Genomic DNA, 22046 nt, shown 5'->3' on the forward strand with positions numbered 1-22046 from the left:
TAGAAATTATGACAGGAACAGAAATTGGGACGGTTATTACAATTTTATTGTTTAGTGCACATGCCTGAATTTGTTACATGATTGTTTGTAACCCTTAATTTCAAGCTTCGAATTTAATCCTCTTGCAAACTCAAAAATGGAAAGAAGCATTTTCTTAGGGAACGCGAGAAGAAAAATCGTCTACGGGTGATTTACATGTTTGCAGCGTTGTTCTTGCCAACCTGGTTTCCTCGCGGGTGTTCCTACATCAATGTTTTCCCAGAACGTTTACGAACGGGAGTTGGCCGTTTGTTTGTCGACGTTCAAACGACGCGACGGTTGCGTGCACCGAGTGTATGCCGCGTCAGAGGTTACCAGACGTACGTAGGTGTATACCCGAAGATTCATCGGCTAAAGTGCATTTTTAATACCCGGGAAAAGGTTCGCCTCGGCTTGCCTTTATTTATTTATGGCCGCTTTCCTTTGTCTCTCTCTTCTGTTACGGGCTGTGTTAATGTAACGAGAGGAATTGAACCCCGCGGATTTATGCGATTGCTTTCCTGGATGAAGCTCGTGTCAGAGGATAAATGGTATGAGAGAAGTTGTGAGCGTTAGTCATCATATAAGAACAAACAAATTACATGATGCTTAAATTGATAAGAGATTAAACTGTACAGAATTTGCCCATCTCTTCTACTGTTAGAATGTATGCATTAAGTTAGGGAAGCGGTTAAGCTCGCTGTCTGGGATTTTGTATCAAAACAGTAAACCTCGTCGACAAGAGAACAACTTTCCCAATCGCTCAACTCGAATCCGACATCCTAATTGCACCCTAAAATTCGCGCGACGACGACGCGACGCTACGCCCTGGTTAAACTCTTGTTTACCGTGGCACGGAAACATTCGTTTCGCCCACTGGTGTTTTCCCAACCTAGGAAGAGTGCTCGTATACTCCCGATTATAAGTTAACCGCAGAATTTAATATAAACTATGAATCTTTATTTTTGATAACTCTTTTCAATAACTGAATGGAATGTCTGGTGATTAGTGAATGGGATGGTACGTGGGTTCTGTGCATGTACCGCGAGCATCAGGTAACAAAGGCGATGATCGATCACAGCGAAGGAACAAACGTTGTGTTCGGCCTCCACGTGTTTGCGAATGGTCGAGGGCGTCTCGTCGCTTCGGCTTTGCACAAGGAATCCGCAAACAGGACGCATGGTGCGGCGTCGCGTCGCGTCGACGCAACGCAAACACCAGAAAATCCGCTGATTCTGTAACGTACCTCCCATTAACTTATTGCAAATTGCACGCCTAATTACTTGTCCTCTTCTTTCTTCCTTGCCTGCTTTTTCCCCTCTTTAATGAGGACGAACCTAGGGTAAAGAGCTTCGTAATGTTTGAATTCGAGCGATGTTTGATCTAATATAAGCCTGGATTCATGGGTCACGATCATTCCTGCGTACATGAATGTATGTATACTCCCAACTGTGTAGAGCTTGATAGAGAATTTGGTTCAATAAGGATTATGTAGATATAGAAATAAATATGTAGATAAAAGAATTGAAAAGAACGGTGCCTAACTCGTTGACCTCTTTATTGCAGAAAAATTATTGATAAACATTATTAAGAACGGAAGAAATCTTATTAGCTATAAAGTTAAATCTAATGTTTGAAGTACTCGACGAAAAAAGTTTGCGGAAGAAGTTGAAATGAAAGAGTTAATATAACTGTAAACTTGAAATAATAATTGAGTAAGTTCGGCAGAAGAAGAGAGGGGATGTAATTAAAACTCCGATACTACTTTAGTATTGTTTTTACTCTTAAAGGATCTCGGTTCATTCGCGTGCAGTACATTACTCGAAAGTATCTGAACGCTGTATTATGGCCGAAATTTCATCGTCCATTAAGTACAGGAACCATCCTGGTTAAATCGAATTCTCGAAGTCCGTTCAAGCGTAATTGCAACGCAGCAACGTCGCATGTTTCCCCTAGACTTAAACATTTTTCGCGAACAGGGCACAGGTCTACGGGGCTTTTCCCGCGGCAGTTAAGATGACAGATCGGGCGGGATCGAATTTCCCGTGCGCGAGCCAGAAAACAAGTAGAGTGGAAAGCGGACTGCCGCCCCGCGCCGTGCCGCAATTGCGACCGGGTCTCTCTTTTCTGTGATTTAATGCAACGCGACTGGCAACGATCTTACCCGAAAAGGACGAGTAGTCGGGTTCCTCTCGTCCTAAGGGAAACCCTGTCCGACTCGCGGCTAGGAAATCTGGGAACGTTCGACTCCTTCGTCTCCTCCAACCGTAGCCGATAAATTATTCCCTCGTCAACTTTACCTGACTTCTTCGTTTGTTCGTCTTCCGTAGATATATTTTATGGAAGTTTCATCGCATCTGCTGCTTTTAAGGTTTTAATCTATGGAATTTCTAGAAGAAATTGCTTGTGTTACGACCAAACAGTGAGGTGCAAAATAAAGGTTCCCTTTTTGGAATTCTTACAAATTATTGAAGATTACATGTATAGTTTAAACATTTAGGAAAGAATTCCGAAAATGTTTATTAATCTTCACAGATGTTTAATACGTAGAGCATATTCGATCAGTTTTAAGTTTAATTTTCAGAACCAAATTATAATCCGCGGTTACGACTTTATAAAACGTACGATTAAACAGAGGATAACATCATATAACAATTTTACTTCGTAACGAATACTCGTGAAAAAAACGAAACGAAATTCTACTATTAAGAATGATTCGATTAAAAGATAAACGAAAAGAACTAACATTGAGGAGGGGGAGGGGATGCGGGGGTGGAGGGCAAGCCATGAAAACTCAAACAGCCGCCGCCGCCGCCGCTGGTCCAACTCGGTCCCGTGTCCCCGCTTTGAAATATTCATTAAACCTTTCATTACTTTGATGAAACAATGTTTCCGCGGCGAGATACGTCGACCTTCCCTTGATTACAACCGAGTCAGAATGATTTAATAAACGTAATGTCGCTCTAATCCGGCGCAATCACGGATTACAGGCGCGTGGGTTTCCGGAGACGCGGTTGGTCGAGCGAGAAAACCACCATACAGTTCCGTGCACAATATCTCTCGCTACACACTAGTAAAAACTTTTCCAGACTGGACCAGACATGTAATCATGAAACTAATTGAAATCGGTAGGTCTTCGAGGCGTAAAATGTTATTGCGTTCGTCGCAGTAAAAGCACGAACTGTAATACACGTCGATGAAAAGTAGTTACATCAGCAATAAATAATATTAGATCGTTTAATTTGATGTCGTTAAATTATTAAAGTTCACGTTGTTAGAAAGAGAAGTGTATTTTGCTCTCTTTTTTTATGAATCGAATCTGAAATATAAATACTTTAATTTTTGTACTTTATAGTAATATAATACACATGAAAGTTGAATGTTCTCAACATTTTCAATTTATTTCTCTTCTCCAAAGTTAGCTTTTTACTGCAGGCAATGCTCGACAATCTTGGAACGAAATAATTATTTCAGATGAAACCGCGACCGCAGAAAAATTAACAGGATCGTTATTTGCGCTGGTGATATTTACGGGTCAAATATTTGAACGAATTCTACCCCAGTGGAAAGTTGGAAAAATAGTCAAATAAATGGTATCGTTGCCCGGTGTAAAATCCGTGCCCGATCTTCTTTCCGATTGAAGCCCGTTCGCAGTTTTATTTGGTCACAGTTCAATATACATATCTGTATGTACATGTAGAATGTTACGAGTTGAACGATTAAGAGGATATAAATTGGAATGGGATGCGGCGAGACCGACGGGTAGGGAAATATTTGACTCTGCAGTTAATTAGGCATGTTAATTGGATTGTGCTTCTCGTTTATTTCGGTGACATTGGTATTGATGCAAGCTTTGATGAAAAATATTGTTCAATCAATATTTGCGATAAAGAGCAAAACAAAATCAATACGATTCACGTAAAAGACGAATAACTTTTTTAAACTTGGTCCAACCGACTTAGGTTTTCTTGAGAAGTTAGCAGAATTAATTTGTAAAAAAGATTTGATATAAGTCGAAATTGATAGGAATCATGAACTAACGAAGTTTTCACTGTACTTTCTTGTTCCGCTATTGTTTCGTGAACAAATTTTCTGATTTCCTTCTGTCAGGTGATTNATTCTTTATAAACTACCACGGACGAGCTCAAATTGAAAAATACCAATTCCTCTTTCCCTTCGATGTTCCTAGACGACCCAGAGTCAATTTCGCGACAGTAGGTCAAGTTTGAAATCACGTGCAGACCCGGATTGATCGAGGCGTCAGCAGCAAGTTGGTCGGCTATTTCTGCGACAACCTTGAGTCGCGGTTACATAATTTATGCAAAGACCGGCTCACGATAGTGGGGCGCTCCTTTAATGCGATTTGCGAGCAGTCAATGGCCTGATTTGAAGGAAGCTTTGCATTTGAGATCGCTTAGTCAAAACTCGGTCGGTCCCCGGGCTCGTTCATCGCTCGTTTCCGATTTACGTAACGCCGCAGTCCCAGTTTCGTCATCGATACCGTCGCTTTTGTGCGATGTTTCCGCGTGCTAGTTCGCGCTAGTTAACGCTTGCCGTCTGCCAGGTGACAACAGAACGGTTCGATGAGCCGTGGTGAATCATGTCTGATGATGGACACGAGGTGCAAAAGTTGAAAAAGTGAAAGCGATAAAATTGAAACAATGTCAATGTTAAAAGAACACTTACTCTATTACACACGTGTTACTACGATCATCTTCGCTACAGCTGCCATACTTAAAATTCAAGATAAATTGTGAGATAGTAAATTTAGTGTTGTGCATAAGCATCAGTTATAAACTATTTAAAACTCTAGTAAACGGGTTATCATGCACTAGTTTTGAAACTTTTACTCCCTCGTCGTGTTTATCTTATTTGTTTTAATAAAACTTAACAAGATTTTTGTATGATCTGCAACGAAATTGAATCATGGACTGCAACGCACAGTCAGTTTTCATTGAATTAAGAGCATCCTGGAACCTGGAACTACTTAAAACTGTGGAAAACAGGATAACGGTTATGTAGGATCGGGCAGCATTTATCACGTTACAGAACTACTCGCGTTGCCATTCATACCCAACAATCGGAGCTGAGTTTCACTACCGCATCGGTTCGTATCCGAAGCGGAGGCACCCTGAAATTAACCCTGTAAAGTCGTGGTGGAAACGTACACAGCGACTCTGATCAATCGGCGTTTGTCGTATCTACATCGGGTATGTGCATTACTCTTGGTGTTTGTGCTTGGCAATTAGTCGCTGAAGTAACATTTGTTCGCGCCCGTGGCTACATAGAAATAGCCCGAAATTGGTGACACGCAAAATCACCGCGTAACCCGTACGTTACGCCATCGATTAGGGTTGTTAACCCTTCTATGGTGGGAACATCTGTGATGTACAGTGAAAATAATATGCTGTACAAAAGTGCAAACATCATCCATGCTTTAGGTTCAAAAATCAATTTATCTTTTGCGCATTAGCAGAATATTTTTTCTATACATTTTTCCTCATGAGATCTTCAACTGCATCAGTCGATGTATAATAAAGTCATTTTTGAAATATGTGAATTACATTTTGTCACCGGCTTATCACGTGGAACAAATCCCGACGGGAATCAGGAATTTTTTCACGTGAACGAAAATTAGAGTCGAAATGGCCGACCGTCCAGGGCAGAAATAGGCTAAAAATTGGTTAAAATTGGTTGAACTACGGAATGCGGTTTCGACCACGATGGAGCCGAACTCGATTAGCGGGCTGTCCGAAGTGGAGCATGAACTGGACCGCGGTGTTCCATTTTAAAAGTGTTTGAAATTTGCGTTCACCGGGACGAATCGAACAGGAAAAATCGTGGCGATGAATATTGAGAATTAACTATACTGTTCCAGTATATTCTGTTAAATTTCTATTCAGCGATTAATTTTCTTAATTACTTTTTGTCTGATTGAAAAACGTAACGTAGGTACGTATAAACCGGATCAAATATGTACTTTTTTCTATATTTGGTTATGAACATTATTTAAAATTCGATGAATCTAGTAATCTCAGTTTTCTAAAATTATATCTTATCCTTACGTATCATGTTATTTATTGAATTCATTCGATCATGTCATATATTATCAATCATTGAATTTTGTAAGGTACATTGAGTGATAATTTCTAAAATAAATTGGAACCTGTTTTCATGTTGATATATTGAACTTAATACAGATTGTAATTCTTTGATGGATGAAAACAGCGTCACGAGGTTGATGTAACTTCAAAATTATTTTGATTTGCGGCCGTCGTCATCGTGCGAACCATAGGATTTCGTTTTGGAAGCCGACAAAGGGCTCGTGACAGAAAGTCGATAGAAACGTCGCTGAAAATTAATGAGCCAATCGTGTGTAGCATGCCCCGCACCGCCGGAATAATTAATGATCCTGTTATTTGTAGTTTCTTCAGTTCCCATTGAGCCCCGTCGCTCTTCCTGGATGTGCCCTCGCTCTGCCTGTGTAGCTGTTCCGGGTGGATCGACAGGTTTTCGGGTAGCCGAGAGTGCTTGACAAATTGCGACTACTTTGAAAAATTAGCTGAAATGTAGCTGTAGTAAATAAGCACATACTGCTTATTTGGCTGTTCTGTACAGATTCGTAATTGTATAATAATTTATATTAAATAAGTTAACATACTAGTGATTATGTAGTGAAAGAATTTTGTAAAAGATCTGTGAAAATAACTTTCTGTAAGACTTTGGTACGCGCGCGTTTATCGTACATATATGAAACAGCATACTTTTTGTAGGTAACACTCTTCAATTTAGGAATTCGCTAATGTAAATTCATGGTATAATCACATTTTCTTAACGAGTTAAAGATCTCCTTTACATAACAAGAAAACGACACTTGTTAGACACTTAGGACAGGAATGGTCGAGCGCAGTTTTGGCTGGGCTAGCGTGTCGCTAAATCAATGTCAATTCCCGTTCTTCACCGCTGCCAGGCCATTTTCTTGGCGGCGCGACGGACAACTCAACCACCGGCCGACTGACACCGCGTTTGATGTCCATTATTGTAATAGCCGATCATTTTGCTGATAAATGATCGTTTTTCTGTCGTACTACGTAATTTCACACCTACCCTGCGAAATGCATTCTACGCCAAATGTCCTTAATCCTTTTTTATCGTGATCTGCTTTTATTTTATTGCCTGTTGTCGCTAGCGAAAAATGTTTCATACAGAACTTGTAACTCTTGTCGACAGCTACAAATAAGGTCAAATGAAATTTCTCCGCAGGTCCGATGATTTAGGTGTATTTGAGAAAAAACGAAATTTTTTCCAAACATTTGCCATTTCGACGGTGGGAACGGCCGAATTTTATCAGTACCAATAAAATGCCGATTAATCATACTTAACTCGTTAAATACTGGAGTTAGAAGAAAAATACATAGCATTCGGTTGTTTGAAGCACATTACAAATAGAATATCTACGTTAAAAACTACATATGTAAAAATATGTATATACAGAAAGTAGTGGTTTAAAATCAAGCTATAACGATACTATAAAAATTTCCTTTTCGCTGAAAGTTTTATGAATGGGATTCCAAGAGAGAGAATAACATTCTCTTCTCCCTTGTCACGTTTATCGCACGAGTTTCATTTCTGTTCGGTCACTCGACGAATGGGGAGCACACTTTTTTAACATTTAGTAGCCTTGAATTTTAATTTCTGCTTATTTCACAGTACTCGCTCGTTCCTGTTCTTCTTGCCGGACTTTTTTTCTTCAGAGACAATGTTCTGTCGCGGTTTCAAGTATCGTTGACAGAGTTATAAGGTGCAGTAGATTATTTTATAATAATGCGTCACGCGGTGTTGGGCATTAATCAGTTATAGAATAATGTATAAAATGATTCTGGGATGAAATTGTACTAGACAAAACTTCACAAAAGTATACTTATAAAAAATCAAAGAGGAGGTTTACGGTTCGCATGAGGCATGTGTCTACCCACCCCGGCGAGAGAATCATCTGTTTGTCCGCAGATAATTAACGTAACGGTTGCCTGATCACGCAAATCAAAGGCATCTAGACGCGGACGCAGGCGTAATTAAGGCCTCTCCCAGACTGCGCAAAGAACAATAGGGATTGCACCGGCGCGCATCGCGCGTCAATGATCGCGACGTGCCTGATCCTCCCTCAATCATCGGCAATCGACCACGACCAAGTTGCTGCTCTGTCTGCTCTTCAACGCGTGACCGACTTCTTTTGCATTGTTACCGCTCTCTCAGTCTCGTGCTGAATTCACTTTTCTTTATTTCTTTTCAAATTACAATTCATGTCGGTTTCTGCATGAATTGTAATAAAAAATCATTCGTAAATCAAAAATGGTCCTGAAATGTACACGGAATCGGAAGCTTGCAGCTTTATAGAAATATATCTTATGTCTTGATGGATTTTCAAACATGTCGAATTTTAATTCGTAAAAAAAGAATTGTGCAAACTGTATAACAAAAAAAATTATTAAGAGCCTGTGTCTTAGATATCTTGAAATTCCAAGCTGCTCTTATGTTTCTCTAAACGCAAATGATTGCTCACACGTGAATCTCACTCTGTGAAGTTCTCCATTAACCCATATTACCCAGCAAAAGTCAGAGATATTCCTATTAAAGTTGCCGTTCAGAACTCGAAGTTTTCGGGTGAAAACTGAGTAGATGGCAACTTTGAGGATAGAGAGGAAGGGTTGCGAAACGAGCGAAATCGTCTGGTTTCGCCACTTCATATGGGACGAGGATGGAAGATAGGAGGGTTTGGTCGCAAACTCAACTCGAGCTCCAATAATTCAGAGGCAAATTCTATGGTGGCTCGACAACACAGGTCGGGCAAAGACCGCCGCGCCGAAACGGACAAAGGGGTCACCGGGATTGACCTCGCCGAAACTTCTATTCTTCCGTCTCTGTCTACCGTTTTCACTCTTCCCTCTCCACTTACTTCGTACCTACCTACCTACCTACCTGGCTCTGGCTGCCTGCTGTCCGCTTTTCTCGCACGCGTCCAGCGCATCCCTCGTACTTTGCAAGCCCCGGGATAAATGAACGCGTACAGTTGTGACTGGATTAAAGGGTGGACCTCACAGTTAACTATGGAAGTGGGAGGACGCGAACCTTTTGAATATTGAAAGTGATGGCAATTTTTCTTCCTCGTGGTATTTATGGAGAGAATGGACGTGGAAAAGGTACTGCAATACCTCTAACAGCTTTTTCGTAAAGTGAAAAGCAAAAAATGTAGTAAAAGCGTGTACAAATTAAAAAACAACTACTAACAGTATTCAAACATTCTGGTAAAAATATGAATGATATTTGAATATGAGAATCTTCGTTTTGTTAGAATATAAATAAATTCTTTAGTTGGTTCCGGGTGAAAACTTTAATTTGTTGCGTTATTATAAGCAAATAAAGCAGATTGCATTGGTCAGAAAACTAACGACAGAATCCCCTGTTTTTCTTCACAGTCAGGTCAACATGGACGCTGAAGCAGCGCTGCTGGAGAACTCTCCAACGCTCTCGACGATCTCGTCCGATTGCACGGACACCACATATTCAGGCCCCGGTTCGCCGTATTCCCCAGAATCCCCGATCATTGTCACTACCTCGTACAAGAAGACAAAGGATGACGAGGTCACGCCCAGACCCACACCCAGACACCCGTTTCCATCCAGGAAGCCTAACTTCCGGATACGACCGCCCTATCTTATGATCTGCATCAGCATTATCGAAGTGAGTACCCCAAATTCAATTATTCTCTCCAGTTCTTAATAAAAAATATAGATAATAGCGCAAAACTGTTAGAATTATTCGTATAGATTTCAAAATTGTTAATCAAAATCAATCTAATTCTTTAAACTCATTTATTTATCAAAAAGAATGAGATAAGATTCATTTCGTTAATAAACGTGAAATACTGTATTCACTAATACTGACAAAGGACATTTACTTATACATGTACATATATCTTGATGTATAAGCAAATATGAAATTATTGAAACTGCGGAACGGGAAATATTCGGTGTATTAACGAAACAGACAAAGCGAGTCTTTAAAACCGCACGATTGATGGTAATAGGGAAATTAAAATGAACGAGCGAAGTTGAAATGAAAGTTGTGATTAGGGTAATTTGATTTAGTAATTGCACCGTTTTTGAATGGCTCGCGAGATTCGAGCGCAATTCGTGGTCGGTGATTGATTAATGAACGAGACTGTTTTTGAGTGAGCCAACTGAAGCCAATTTATACTTGCATATGAACAAAAATTCGTCTGGCTGCGACGTCTGTTTTGCATTAAACAAATCTCAGATTACATAGCAAGATATGAAGTAATATAAAAAGTTTTTATTGTGCAACTAACTTAAATCTGGAGTATGCAGAGTCATAATAATTTAAAGAGAACAGTTTTCTTTTATCATTTGTTAAAACCTACAGACTTCTTACAGATGTGATACAGAGCTTTACAAAGTAAGTTGTTGTTAGTTTGTAAGTTTGTAAGTATGTAAAAATATAGAGGAGAATACTGCTTTAATTCTAAGAATGTTCTAATTACAAAAATACGTATGACAATTATTTAAATTAAGAATCTTTGAAAGTGGCAACTTTTTAAAAGGGGTCATTTGAAATCAGATAAATCTGTTATCTATAAAATGTGATGAAGCACCGAGACATCCAAGATTATTAGAAAAATCTCAAAGGAATGCCTCGAGAAAGAGGCAAAGATCCTGTTCGCCGCTTTTATTCACCACACCGGAAACCTCGTTGCACCGAAAAAGTGTGTACCTACGCGTGGAGTCTGTCGAGCTCGAAAAATTTCCCATTAGCCGAGCTAATGCGTCGCCGTGGAAGCACATCGCGTCGCGTCGCGTCACATCGGCGTCCGGGGACGACGAGGACAGAGAGTGGCAGCCGATGGGAATCTCTCTCAATTATTCGCACGAGTTCACGAAGGAATATCGTGCCGGTATTTCAAGAAACTCGAGCTCGGGACGACTCAAACGAAAAAGGTGAAAAAAGAAAAAAGAGGAGATGGAAGAGAAAAAACCCGGAAGAAAAAGTAAGGGGGAATAAAAAAAGGCAGAGAGCAGTCGGTCTCTTTCTTGGATACGCGTTCCTTTGGCTTCAACGGATTCTTATACGTACTCTAGTCCAACCTCCTAGCTCGATAATAATTCCAGGAGAGCTTATTCGAGCGCTTCCGGAAGCTCGTCGGGTACGAGCTGCGAACGTGGCGAATAAAATGCGCCGAGTTTAAAGCCGCCAAGTTAAATGCAGCCTTTCTTTTTCCCCCGACGCTTTTCGCGCAATAAAACAGAAGTTAACGCTGTCGACGGAGTTAATGAAACGGCGCCAGGCTGAAGGAATGCCGGTTGGCGTCTCTACGACGATCTGATTCCGTTCATTACAGAAGTAATCGATTTTTTAAAGATCGCTACTATCGTACTAATTATAAAACTTGCTCTCGAAATATATGAACATTTCCTTAAATCAAATGCATTTGAAAAGCACGTTGCCGTTTTAACTTAATCTTTTAAAATGAAAGATTTGACGTAATTTTTAAAAGTAATTAAATTGGTGACAACGAGAAGAATATTACTGACGTTATTAAACAATCTTTAAAGTTCTAATATGAATTATGAAATATATCTAAAGTATTTAGTTGAAGAATAATTGTTTCTTTCTATAATGAGTTTCATTTACAGTATCTACCACGGAAAGAATAGTTGTTACAACAAAAAATATAAATGATAACTATTTCAATTTGAGGAATTATAACAATCGTGACAAACAATTTCAATAATTTCGCTAAGTAATTACGTTTGAAGATCAGGAAAAGAATAAAGTAAAAATTTCGCGTTCCCGGTTCAATTAACCAGCTCCATGAACTTTAATAATAGTCCTCTTCTCTTACAACGAACGCTCCCCCGATTGTAATAATCCAAATTCGTGGAAAATTCGCGTTCTTCCGGCAATTAAGCGGAATTCCAGGAACTCGGAACCGCACGACGCGGCGCGGCGCAGCGCCTTCCCTCCGTGAAAATCAGAATTCCAACAGGACGCTGATTCGTCGAAAGCGAAGCAGGAATCTAATCGTCGTTACGCGTCCAACAGTTTCGGCACGATGAAACGAACGGATAACGCTTTTCTCAACCGCGTGACCTTTTAATGGAAACGCTGAGATAGCGCGAACGGGCGTGGGCGCTCGCTAGAGTGGCCGAAAAGTCGACTTCTGTTTCGGTAATAATCGCCCTCCGGTTTGTGGTTATGCGTCGCTCGCGTGTAACACCGCATCGTAGCAGCGGAGGAGGTCGGATAACGAACGCGATAAATCAGGGGTAAATGCGCGGAACTACAAATACGGCTCATTAGAGAACTATGATTAATCGTCGGAATAACTTTTTCTTTATGTGAAAATCATTCAACGCGAGATAAATTGGCGTTAATCGTCCAGTCATTAAATACTTTCTTTTTTACAATTGATTGATATGAACGAGAATTAATTTAGTCCATTTCTAACTATGCATAAAACGTACCAATTCTGTCGACTTCATGTTTGCATTGCAAATGTAATTATTGAAATTCTATTAGAGCTTGAAATTATCGAAATTGAATACTTGGTGAAAAATGCGAGAGGTAGATAAATATTTTATTCTGTTCTGTTATACTGACAGAGAATAATCAACAAGGAATGATAAGAGAAAGATAACTCCACTTCTTTTTCTTTTAATAACTCTTTTCATTTACATTTTGTATTTAGGATTTTCTCGACGTATGTGAATATCGTATATCATAGTTCTATTACATGAGAACTTTTGTTAATACATCGTTATCTCTGTGGTACATGGCTCTCTGCCAGTTGTCTTTGACAATCAGTGACGTCTCTAGCTGCTCGTAACACGATAGTGCAATTCTCTAACTTTGATTCTCTATCAGACTTGACGATGCCAGATGAATATTGCAAACGTATTTCATGAGTTTCATGTAAGATCTCTTTGACGCGGAACGTAATGCACCTCGATACCCGTTACCGTTTCACTTCACACGCTATTTCCGCTGACAATACCGTGAATATAAATTTTCTACGATATTAGAAATTTATATATTTTACCATTCACGCACACGTAATACATTTATCCCAACCGAAATGGTTTGAATTTTATGTTTTGAAGAAGATACTTTCTAGTTTAGTTTCTGGCTATCGGAATCCATAAAACTTTATAGTTAAACAGAGAGGGTGAAAAATATTAGAGTGTTCCGGTTCCGCGGGCGTGCGATAGTTTATGATTTATTTGATGGAAGAAATCGTTCGCACAACCGATTTACTCACTTTACTGTTCTCTCGGTAACGATGGCTGAAAGGTTCACAAGCGCATCTTTTCTTTAGACTCATGTTTTGTGTTGAAAATAAAATGTGACGATAAAAGAGAACAGGTAAAATATAAAAGTAAAACGTGTTCGAAAATAATGTAATGTACACTCGAAACTGCTTGTACTGCAAATTAGCTTTTTTTTTAAATTGATTTCGAATGCATAATCATAATCATTTAGTATCTTGAAAAAAATCTGCTCAGCAGCTATTCAACTATACGTAATTTCTGTGGGTTCCTGCCCATTTTAGAATAATAAAATGCGACACAGAACTTTTTTTAATATCATACTAAAGAATACCGAAGGTGAACATAATTAATCGTACTTTGAATCGTTTGGTGATCACAGTTGGTTACTCACTTGAGTATAGAGAATATGTCAGCATCTAACAAGAGGAGATTCCACAATTAAATTACCAGCTTAGCATATTTATTAGTAATACAAAACAACATTTAAATTAACTATTTAATAATAACGTGAATAGATTACTTAACCATACTAAAAGGAAAATGCACGTGTCCCGAAATACAACCATTGCAATTTCCATAAGAAAACCAAAAATATAAATAACGATTTTATCATTTGCAATTGTCGGTAATTACCATCATTACCGAAAAGTCAAGGGAACGTTAATGCTTTAATAAATAAAAACGGAACGATTTATCACGAGGCGGTAACAACTGGTATAAGCGGTATCGACGTACGATCTAGCGAATAATTAATTCCATTCCTGTATGGAAATTCGATCCGCTCGAAATGGTAATTAGTCAAAACTGCTTATTTAATGCTGGAATAAACCGGCCGCGGTATCGTTCACTGGCTTTAAATTTTGAATCCGAACGAGCTCGTATGTATTGTGAATGATAATCAATGAGAGAAGACGCTCGATTATCGTGCAACCAGCAATTTATTTGTTATTAACGTCAGAATTGCAGATATATAATAGTACGCTGCCAATTAAATGCCAATTACACTTGAAATCTCAGTTCATGATCTTCTCTTGTTCAGTTTTCCTTTAAAGAAAATCTTAAATGAGATCAGTATAAAACATATGTGAAGTTATATTATTTAAGTGACAAAAATAAATTTATTACACTACGATACAATGACTCGATTTGGTACAACAAAACAGCAGTCAGCGTGTACTAAATATTGGAAAATATTTCTACATAATCAGAATATAATTTATATCCTGCAAAATAAACTTCCAAAGAATTTTCATAAATAGTTCGAGTGGAGTTAAACGCCAATGAAGAGCTTTTTCCAATTTACTCGGACGATCGTATCACCGGTACGGGGACGACCGAAATTATTCATGAAAACGAATTTAACAGCAATTCATCCGGCTTGGCCGGGGTAATAAATTTCGACAGGTCGCCGTACTACGAGGACATCAATTTTTTTATTTTAATAGTTTTTTCATTTTTTAAGTCAGATCTCCTTGTTGTCAATCGGAACATCTGTCGTTATCGAATTTTCATTTCCCTCGATTTGATCGGCCTATCACTTTATCAGGACGGAGATTAGTCAATCAATCCGATTACTCACAAATTTAATTTTGTACATTCAATGCAATGTACAACGTAAATTGGGATTTATGATTCTCTAAAGAGGAAACTTAAATACTTCCTGTGGATTATTGTATTTTACCAAGTGTGTACACTGCCTTTCATAAGTCATGGGACATGCTATAAACATTTACATTAAACGTCAATTAGCATTCTTAGAATGAATCTTGGAAACCATAATTAATGGGTTTACGTATTGAGAATACCTTTTTCCATTTCTAAGTTATACATTTAAATATACATTGAGAAATATACAAAATGTGCACTGTTCGTTTGTTTTATTACGTTCTTTCAATTGAAATTTAATATTACTAAAGTATAGAAAACAGTCTTTGAAATTTTAAAGTATCCTAAAACTTATAAGTGGCACTGTACAAACGTGACAATCGGAACGCATTCTGACGACAGATAGCGGTTCACTGCCTAGGGGATGAGGCCACTCTGCGCAGGTGGTTGGTCTACGACCCCCGTCAAAGGGTGCAGGGTTGGAGATTCGCCTCGTACATGCTGCTACACTCGAATGCGCTTCACCTTGCGTTGAACGTGGTTATACAGTTGGTGCTGGCCACTCCGCTCGAGGTAAGTTAATCAGATTAATTGCTGCTGCACCCTGCATCTGGGTGACCACCCACTTTTTTTAACCCTCTTGCGGGAACACTCCAAAGTAAAGCCATCCACTTTTTGCTATGATGTGGTCGATTGTCTCATCTCAGTTTTAAGGAAATTGAAAACGCAGCTCTAGAAAGGGTAAAATTCCGAATGGTAACAAAAATTAGAAACAAAGTAGTTTGTAATTAATTTTGTTTAGAATTTTTTGATGTGTTCCTTGATCCAGTTTTTTTATTGTCGGCTCTCAAAACGATTGTTTAATGATCGTTGCCTTCTGCGAAAGAGAATTTTTTATCGGAGAGCAAAATGTCAATTCTTTCTTCGGCAAAAAGGTACAAGTAACAATGTCGAGGAAAGGAAATGTTTAATGGCCACAGGTGGAACAGGGCCGAATCGGAGTGGCGACAATCTATTTGGGGGGTGGTGTCTGTGGAGCACTTGGAGCATCTCTTCTACAACCGAGCCTCTTTTTGGTCGGAGCCTCGGCGGGTGTCTACGCCCTACTAACTAGCCATCTTGCACATTTATATTTGGTACGAAAACCTTTGTCCTCTTATCATTAATGTATCGTCATATTCTTGTACCGTTATTTCGTCAATATAAAAAAATCTTGTTCATATTCTTAAACTTAGTGAGCTACAAATTCACTAGTTGCATGTATCTTTTATTCTATTTTTATTAAAAATCGTTCATCATTATAAAAAATACATTTCATACCATTCATAGAGGACTAATTAAACAAATGACAAATTGAATAACTGAATGGATGGAAAAATATTTCCCCATTTTTGATTCCAGTGTCACGGAGAGCTCCGCTATGCTGGCTGGCGTCTTGGCGCCGTGTTACTGCTAGCCAGTGCGGACGTGGCTTCGCTTCCAATTCCGGCGCTTCTTGGTTGCGGTAGAGTCGGCTGGGCCGCGCACGTGGCTGGCGCCCTAGCTGGTCCCCTTTTGGGTCTCGCGGTGTTCCCGAATCAAAGCAAAAAAGACGCTAGAGGCCGGCGATTTGTCAGATTCGTGCGTCTACTGTCGGCCATCAGCGTGATGCTTCTGGTCGTCGGCGCCATCCTTGGCAACATTTACTTAATTGCACTGCCACAGCTAAGGAAGCCGTCCTGACAGAGGATCGAGCTGCTCGTCAAGCTCTGCAGACGGTCCTTTCTCATCGTTAAGATCCGGGAGGCTGCCGAGAGCGTTTTCGAGTAGGTTCTCACCCGAATTTCTTTGGAATGAACATTTTTCCTTGATACGGAGAGAGGAACTATATTCACGGAATCGTGAGAAAAACAAAAAGCAAAAAAGGAATTTTGGAAATTGAGATAGAATTGAAGCGGACTTTGAATTTGTAGGAGCTGGAATCGTGAAATTATCGAAAGAAGGAGTAGGACAATTTTAATCAAATAAGAATATAATTTTGGAGAGGAGAACAAAATTGGATTGTAAATTTTGAATGAAGTTAGCAATTATATTATGAGTTATTCCATTTCGAAACATAGTTGTGATGTATATCGGAGAAAAAATGTTTGAATCGATGATATCAAATCAGATTTGTTCGTGGAATTGTAACAGTTGACCTGAATAAACGATAACAGGAAGACTTGGATGATCTAGTCAAGATAAGGAAAAATTGAAGACACTCGAAAATTGAGTAGTGAAGTAAGTTTTACTAGAGAAGAAAATGATTGAGATATCTTTGCCAAAACTGCCATACAACATTTGTTGAATGAATCTCCAAAGACGAGTTAAAGAAGAGTCAGTATAAAAAGAGATGAAGAATTCTTAAAAAATAAACGAACGAGGAACACTGCCAGAAATTGCAGCTGGTTCGATCGAAGTTTCATCGACAGGAATAATCGAAAATCCCCCTTTAGGAGAACTGAAGTATTCTGTTTACTTCCGGACGACTTAGTCGTTAGTTAAACGCTGCCTGTTTCGGAGAGGAGCCAGAAGTTGGACACTTTGAGGACTTGTTGTCTAGAAACATTTCTTCGGAAAGTGTAGTTGAAGTTTCAATGAAAAATAGACATGTGTGGACGTGTATAAATCGTTTAGTTCACGACTTCTTGCAATCAACATTAAAAATACTTGGTGGATAAGAAGATTTCGTTCTCCTGTCTACGTTCGATGGCTGAAGAAGGAATCGTAAAACGGGAAAGTTGGAGGAATTAAGCTTAACGATCAACGTAGGATAGTCCACATAGTGAAAATAGAAGTTGCGAAGGATTTAGAAAACAGTTCAGTGGTACGTATTTCGAAAAATTTCTATTTGATAAATGAGTGATCTGGACGACAGACCAATTTGTGAGCATCAAAATAATAGGTAGTAACAATGAGAGAAAAGAGTTGATAAATAGATGTTAATTATTCAGAAATTCACGATAATAATATGAAGAGTGTGGTGAGTCATTTAGCAAATATAGTGGTCGAAGCGATGAATGTACAATCGACTTAGCAGTAAGCCTGACACCACACAGTAGCTATTAAGCGTGTTCTCTAATGGTGCGTTTAAACGAAACGAACGTTCATTCGCGAGTCACCCACTTCGGAAAGTTCGTTTTCCGTCGATGGCAATTGACAATTGGTGGAAGTGGAAGAACATTCGCGCTACTTGAATTTAACAACAGTGAAGAACGAACAAGCGTCCGTTTAGTTCAAAGGCACTCTAAATAATTCTTCGCTATAAACTGCCGGTTAAAATAGCGAGAAATTCGGTACTCGATATTGAATGCAACTGCGTGCGACGAGTTCCTCTCTTCTTCGATTTCTTCTCCAAAGATTTCGTTTACTTGGGTATTTTATGCATTTACAATTATTATTGTATTAAATATACATATAATACTAACTCATACTATTTACGAGTATGTACGATATTTAGCGTAAAAATTTCTGAAAGAGAAATATACATAAAAAAAATATCTGTGAGATAAAACAATTTTTCAATTCACTGCCAGAATTTCTATAACGTAAATAATCGCCCAAGCTGTCCAGCAATTCTAGAGCAGGAGAAATCATCCAAGAAATTCTATTCTGGTGATGTATTTTCCTTGTACCATTCATGGCGGAAGAAGAAACAGCTCAGAAGAGGGGAATTTAATCGGAGTAAATGCGCGACAGGAAATTCGTAGAAACGGAAACGACGAACGCGCGAAGTGTTCACGCGTGCACGAGTCGCGAACGTGGCCGGAATTTTCATCGCGACCCTCCTACCCTTCCCCAGTAGCTTTTTCGACGCTCTAATCGTGCATCCTGCCTCCACCCAATGCGCGGGAGTGAAGGAGAAGCGCGCGCGCGCGAACAAAACACCCACCACCTCTTTCATTCTCATCCCCGGTTTGTATCGACAACGTCTCTGTCTGTATAAAGTAAGACTGTCTTTTCTACACCGGCAGTTGATGCTATAAACTGTATACCCTTCGATGGAAATTTTTTAAAAGCACTGAACGATTAAGGTCATTGACGGAAGTGTATTAATTAAAATAATTTAATTTATCAAATTGTAGTTTGAAATTTGTTACGGAGGAAATTCATGATGGATTATGTGCGATTACTGTGATTAGTGGTCGAATTAGGCAAAGAATTTATATATTAATTGTGTGATAAAAAAGAGTAGGAAACTTGTTACTTTTTTGATATTAAATTTTTATTTAAAACGTTTGGCAAAAGATCAGTTATTTTAGAAAAAATGACAGAATTGTTACTTCGGATTGTAATTAGATTTTAGTATAACATAATGAGAATTGATTAATAATTAAAAGGCAAAATAAATAAGGAAATGATAAGAGGTATTAGATGTTTGGGGGTTGTCACAAGATCTCCCTTGGATTCCTTTCACAGGACTACCGATTCATTATTTCGAAAAATCATTAGTTTGGAAAACTGAAAAATTTTCATGAAAAAGAACTCACCACTTTCGTTTAATAGTCACAATCTTTGAAAATCGGTAAAATACAGAAGAAGAAATCCAAGGTTTCTGTATTGGTGGAAAAGAATTTTGTAAAAAGTTTAGAAAATATTTCGGTAATTATTTTTAAACAAAAATTGTTCAAAATCATGTCTCCCACAACATATTTAAACGTCATTAAAATCGGTAAGGAGTCCCCCTTTGTAAATAATTGCCAATATTTGTTTCGATCAATCGCGTAACATTAATAATGTTGCCAAAAAACGAAACAAAAAACATATTTATAATTGTACGTAGGAATTACCCGATAGAAAAAAGTAGCGCCTAAACGTGTTTGAATTTCTCACAAATCTTTAATTCGCTCTTAATCGAACATATAATTAACACAAAAATGATTTTCATGGAACGTTCATCTTAAAGAAATGGTTACTCTATCAGACAATAAGATACACCTATAAAATTTCGTCTATCTTTAGAAAAGAGTACTGATTTTCTTCAGTAAGAGAGAAGTACTAAACAAAACGAATACTTAAAGACAAATTTTTTTCTCATAGTAGGATACATGTTTTATTTCATCTTACGAATGATTTGTGGAGAATTCAAACAGTGAAAATTTAGTTGACCATCGTACCTACTCATTTTACGGATACGTCATATATACACTTGAGGCGAACTGGCTGTGATTATGTTAGTGTTACGGACTTACGTCGATGCTGTTAATAATAACGACGATACGATTATATATCTGTAAATACGACCGAATAATTGGATAAATATATAAATATAAATATATATATACAAAATACAAATACGATTATATATGCTGTGATTTCGTCACGGGCATGCATTAAAGAAGAAGAACTAAGGAGAACGCATCATCAACAGTCTCCATTATGTATCAAACAATCGAATGCCTGCAATAAAGTCAAAATCGTACCGCGGTCCCGTAAATCCTGCGTTTTACCTTTAACATATCCAATTGCACCGTCAACTAAGATAATTGTTCGCATTTTAAAAGGAAATTATTTTCAATAAGTTTTCCTTCAATAAGCAAAAGAGTTTCCGGTTTGTATGAAAGAGAAGTAAGGAGTTTGTACAGCAGATAATGTACGTATATTTTACAATAAGCTTTAATCGAACTATTAATTACTTGTTAACAGGTCTATTACGTCAGAGCATATTTCTTTAGTAGCAGGGACATATAATGATAGACAGTAATTTGAATTCTGTAGACGTTTATTGCAACAAACGTAAAATCTTAAAAAGTATAGTACAAGCCTCTGTGCGGCATTCAGCGCGAATTTTACGGCCTTGTTAACGCGATACAGAAACGACTACGCTCTCTCGACACGGTGTCCTTAAAATTCTTCGAACGAACAAGAATATAGAGAGAAAACGCAAAAACTAAAAAGAAAATTCGCGGAAAGAACAATATTCGCTATTCTTCAATCGATTATGTTAAGATTAATTACCGCTACGTTCTACGCTTACAATCTAAGATGATAGCTCGTGATTTAATGTGAATTATTTCGCTTCTGTCGATGAATGACGCCTACGATCGCAAATCAACACTTGTAATAGCACCACGTCGTATGAATCACAATCAGAATACAATTAATTATATCTACGCAGTATAGGGATCTAAGACAAAATGTAATAGGGACGTTTTGAGTTTAAACGTAACTATCGGACCATTAATTGATAATATTATATAATTAATAGAGTAGGGACCTTGTGTTCTTGAGATAAATAAATTATTGCAACGATCATTCCGAGATGCAAGTAAGAATTTTTTTAATTAACGTCAATTATTATTATTCGAAAGTTAGTCTTTAAAGTTAAACTTTACAAAGAGCTTTGAGAGAGTAGAGCTTTACAAATCTTCGTGAGGTCATCGATTCTTTTGCAGCTAATCTCCAAAATAGTTAACAAGTCAGCTGGAGATATATTCAGGTAAGTAAGTAAACGTTAATATCAATTAGGGTATCTATATTTTATAAGAATTTTGATTTATGTCTCCGAACAATAAAAGAATATAAAAACTTATTATTGAATTTGATAGCGTTCTGACTTCGAATCATGTAATATAATAATTTTTTAATCATTTCACTAAAGAATATTATAGAATAATCTGAAAAGTAATCGCATTACATGAATTAAAAGGATAAAAACGTATTACTCCAATTATTATCAGAGCTCATTATAAAATCGAAGAATTAATGCATATGTGTTCCCAACTGAGCAAAAATGTAAAAATTTTGGAATAATGTATTCAGGTAAGAATGTCTAACAATTTGTTAGGAAATGGGAGAATGGAGTTTGCTAAACGACACTTACCAATTAGCTAATATTATAATAGGATTACGAAGCATTACGCTCGTCGCAGCTTGTCTGCAAATGCAAGGCAGAAGTTTCGCACGCGAATTCGTGGAACCCTGGAATAAAGGTATTTATACCAGGTTGTAGTAACTACAATTGCTAGATCCCGAATAATAGTACTGAAATGATAAAAACGTAAACTCGAATCTTGGAATATCCTTGCAATTTTATCAATTCTCAGAGTTTTTTTCGTTGCT

The 22046-nt window shown here is 38.1% G+C and overlaps 1 protein-coding gene across 3 annotated transcripts in view; it reads left to right on the forward strand.

Moving 5' to 3' along the window:
- Positions 1-20421, forward strand: part of rho-6 (serine protease rhomboid 6) — a 101050-nt gene extending 80629 nt beyond the window's left edge. The window contains exons 1-5 of one of the 3 annotated variants that reach the window (XM_026814782.1): positions 4616-5228; positions 9492-9756; positions 15369-15539; positions 15947-16102; positions 16368-20421. In XM_026814782.1, the coding sequence (XP_026670583.1) occupies positions 9502-9756; positions 15369-15539; positions 15947-16102; positions 16368-16688 (903 nt within the window). In that variant the 5' untranslated portion in view covers positions 4616-5228; positions 9492-9501 and the 3' untranslated portion in view covers positions 16689-20421. Of the gene's footprint in view, positions 1-4615; positions 5229-6133; positions 9216-9491; positions 9757-15368; positions 15540-15946; positions 16103-16367 lie in introns of those variants that run through there. The other 2 variants (XM_018027026.2, XM_018027025.2) reach the window with 2 other exon arrangements.
- Positions 20422-22046: the final 1625 nt, after the last annotated feature.

The sequence above is a fragment of the Ceratina calcarata genome, unplaced genomic scaffold (assembly GCF_001652005.2).
Source record: "Ceratina calcarata isolate Rehan_Ccalc_2016 unplaced genomic scaffold, ASM165200v1 scaffold397.2, whole genome shotgun sequence".
NCBI lineage: Eukaryota > Metazoa > Arthropoda > Insecta > Hymenoptera > Apidae > Ceratina > Ceratina calcarata.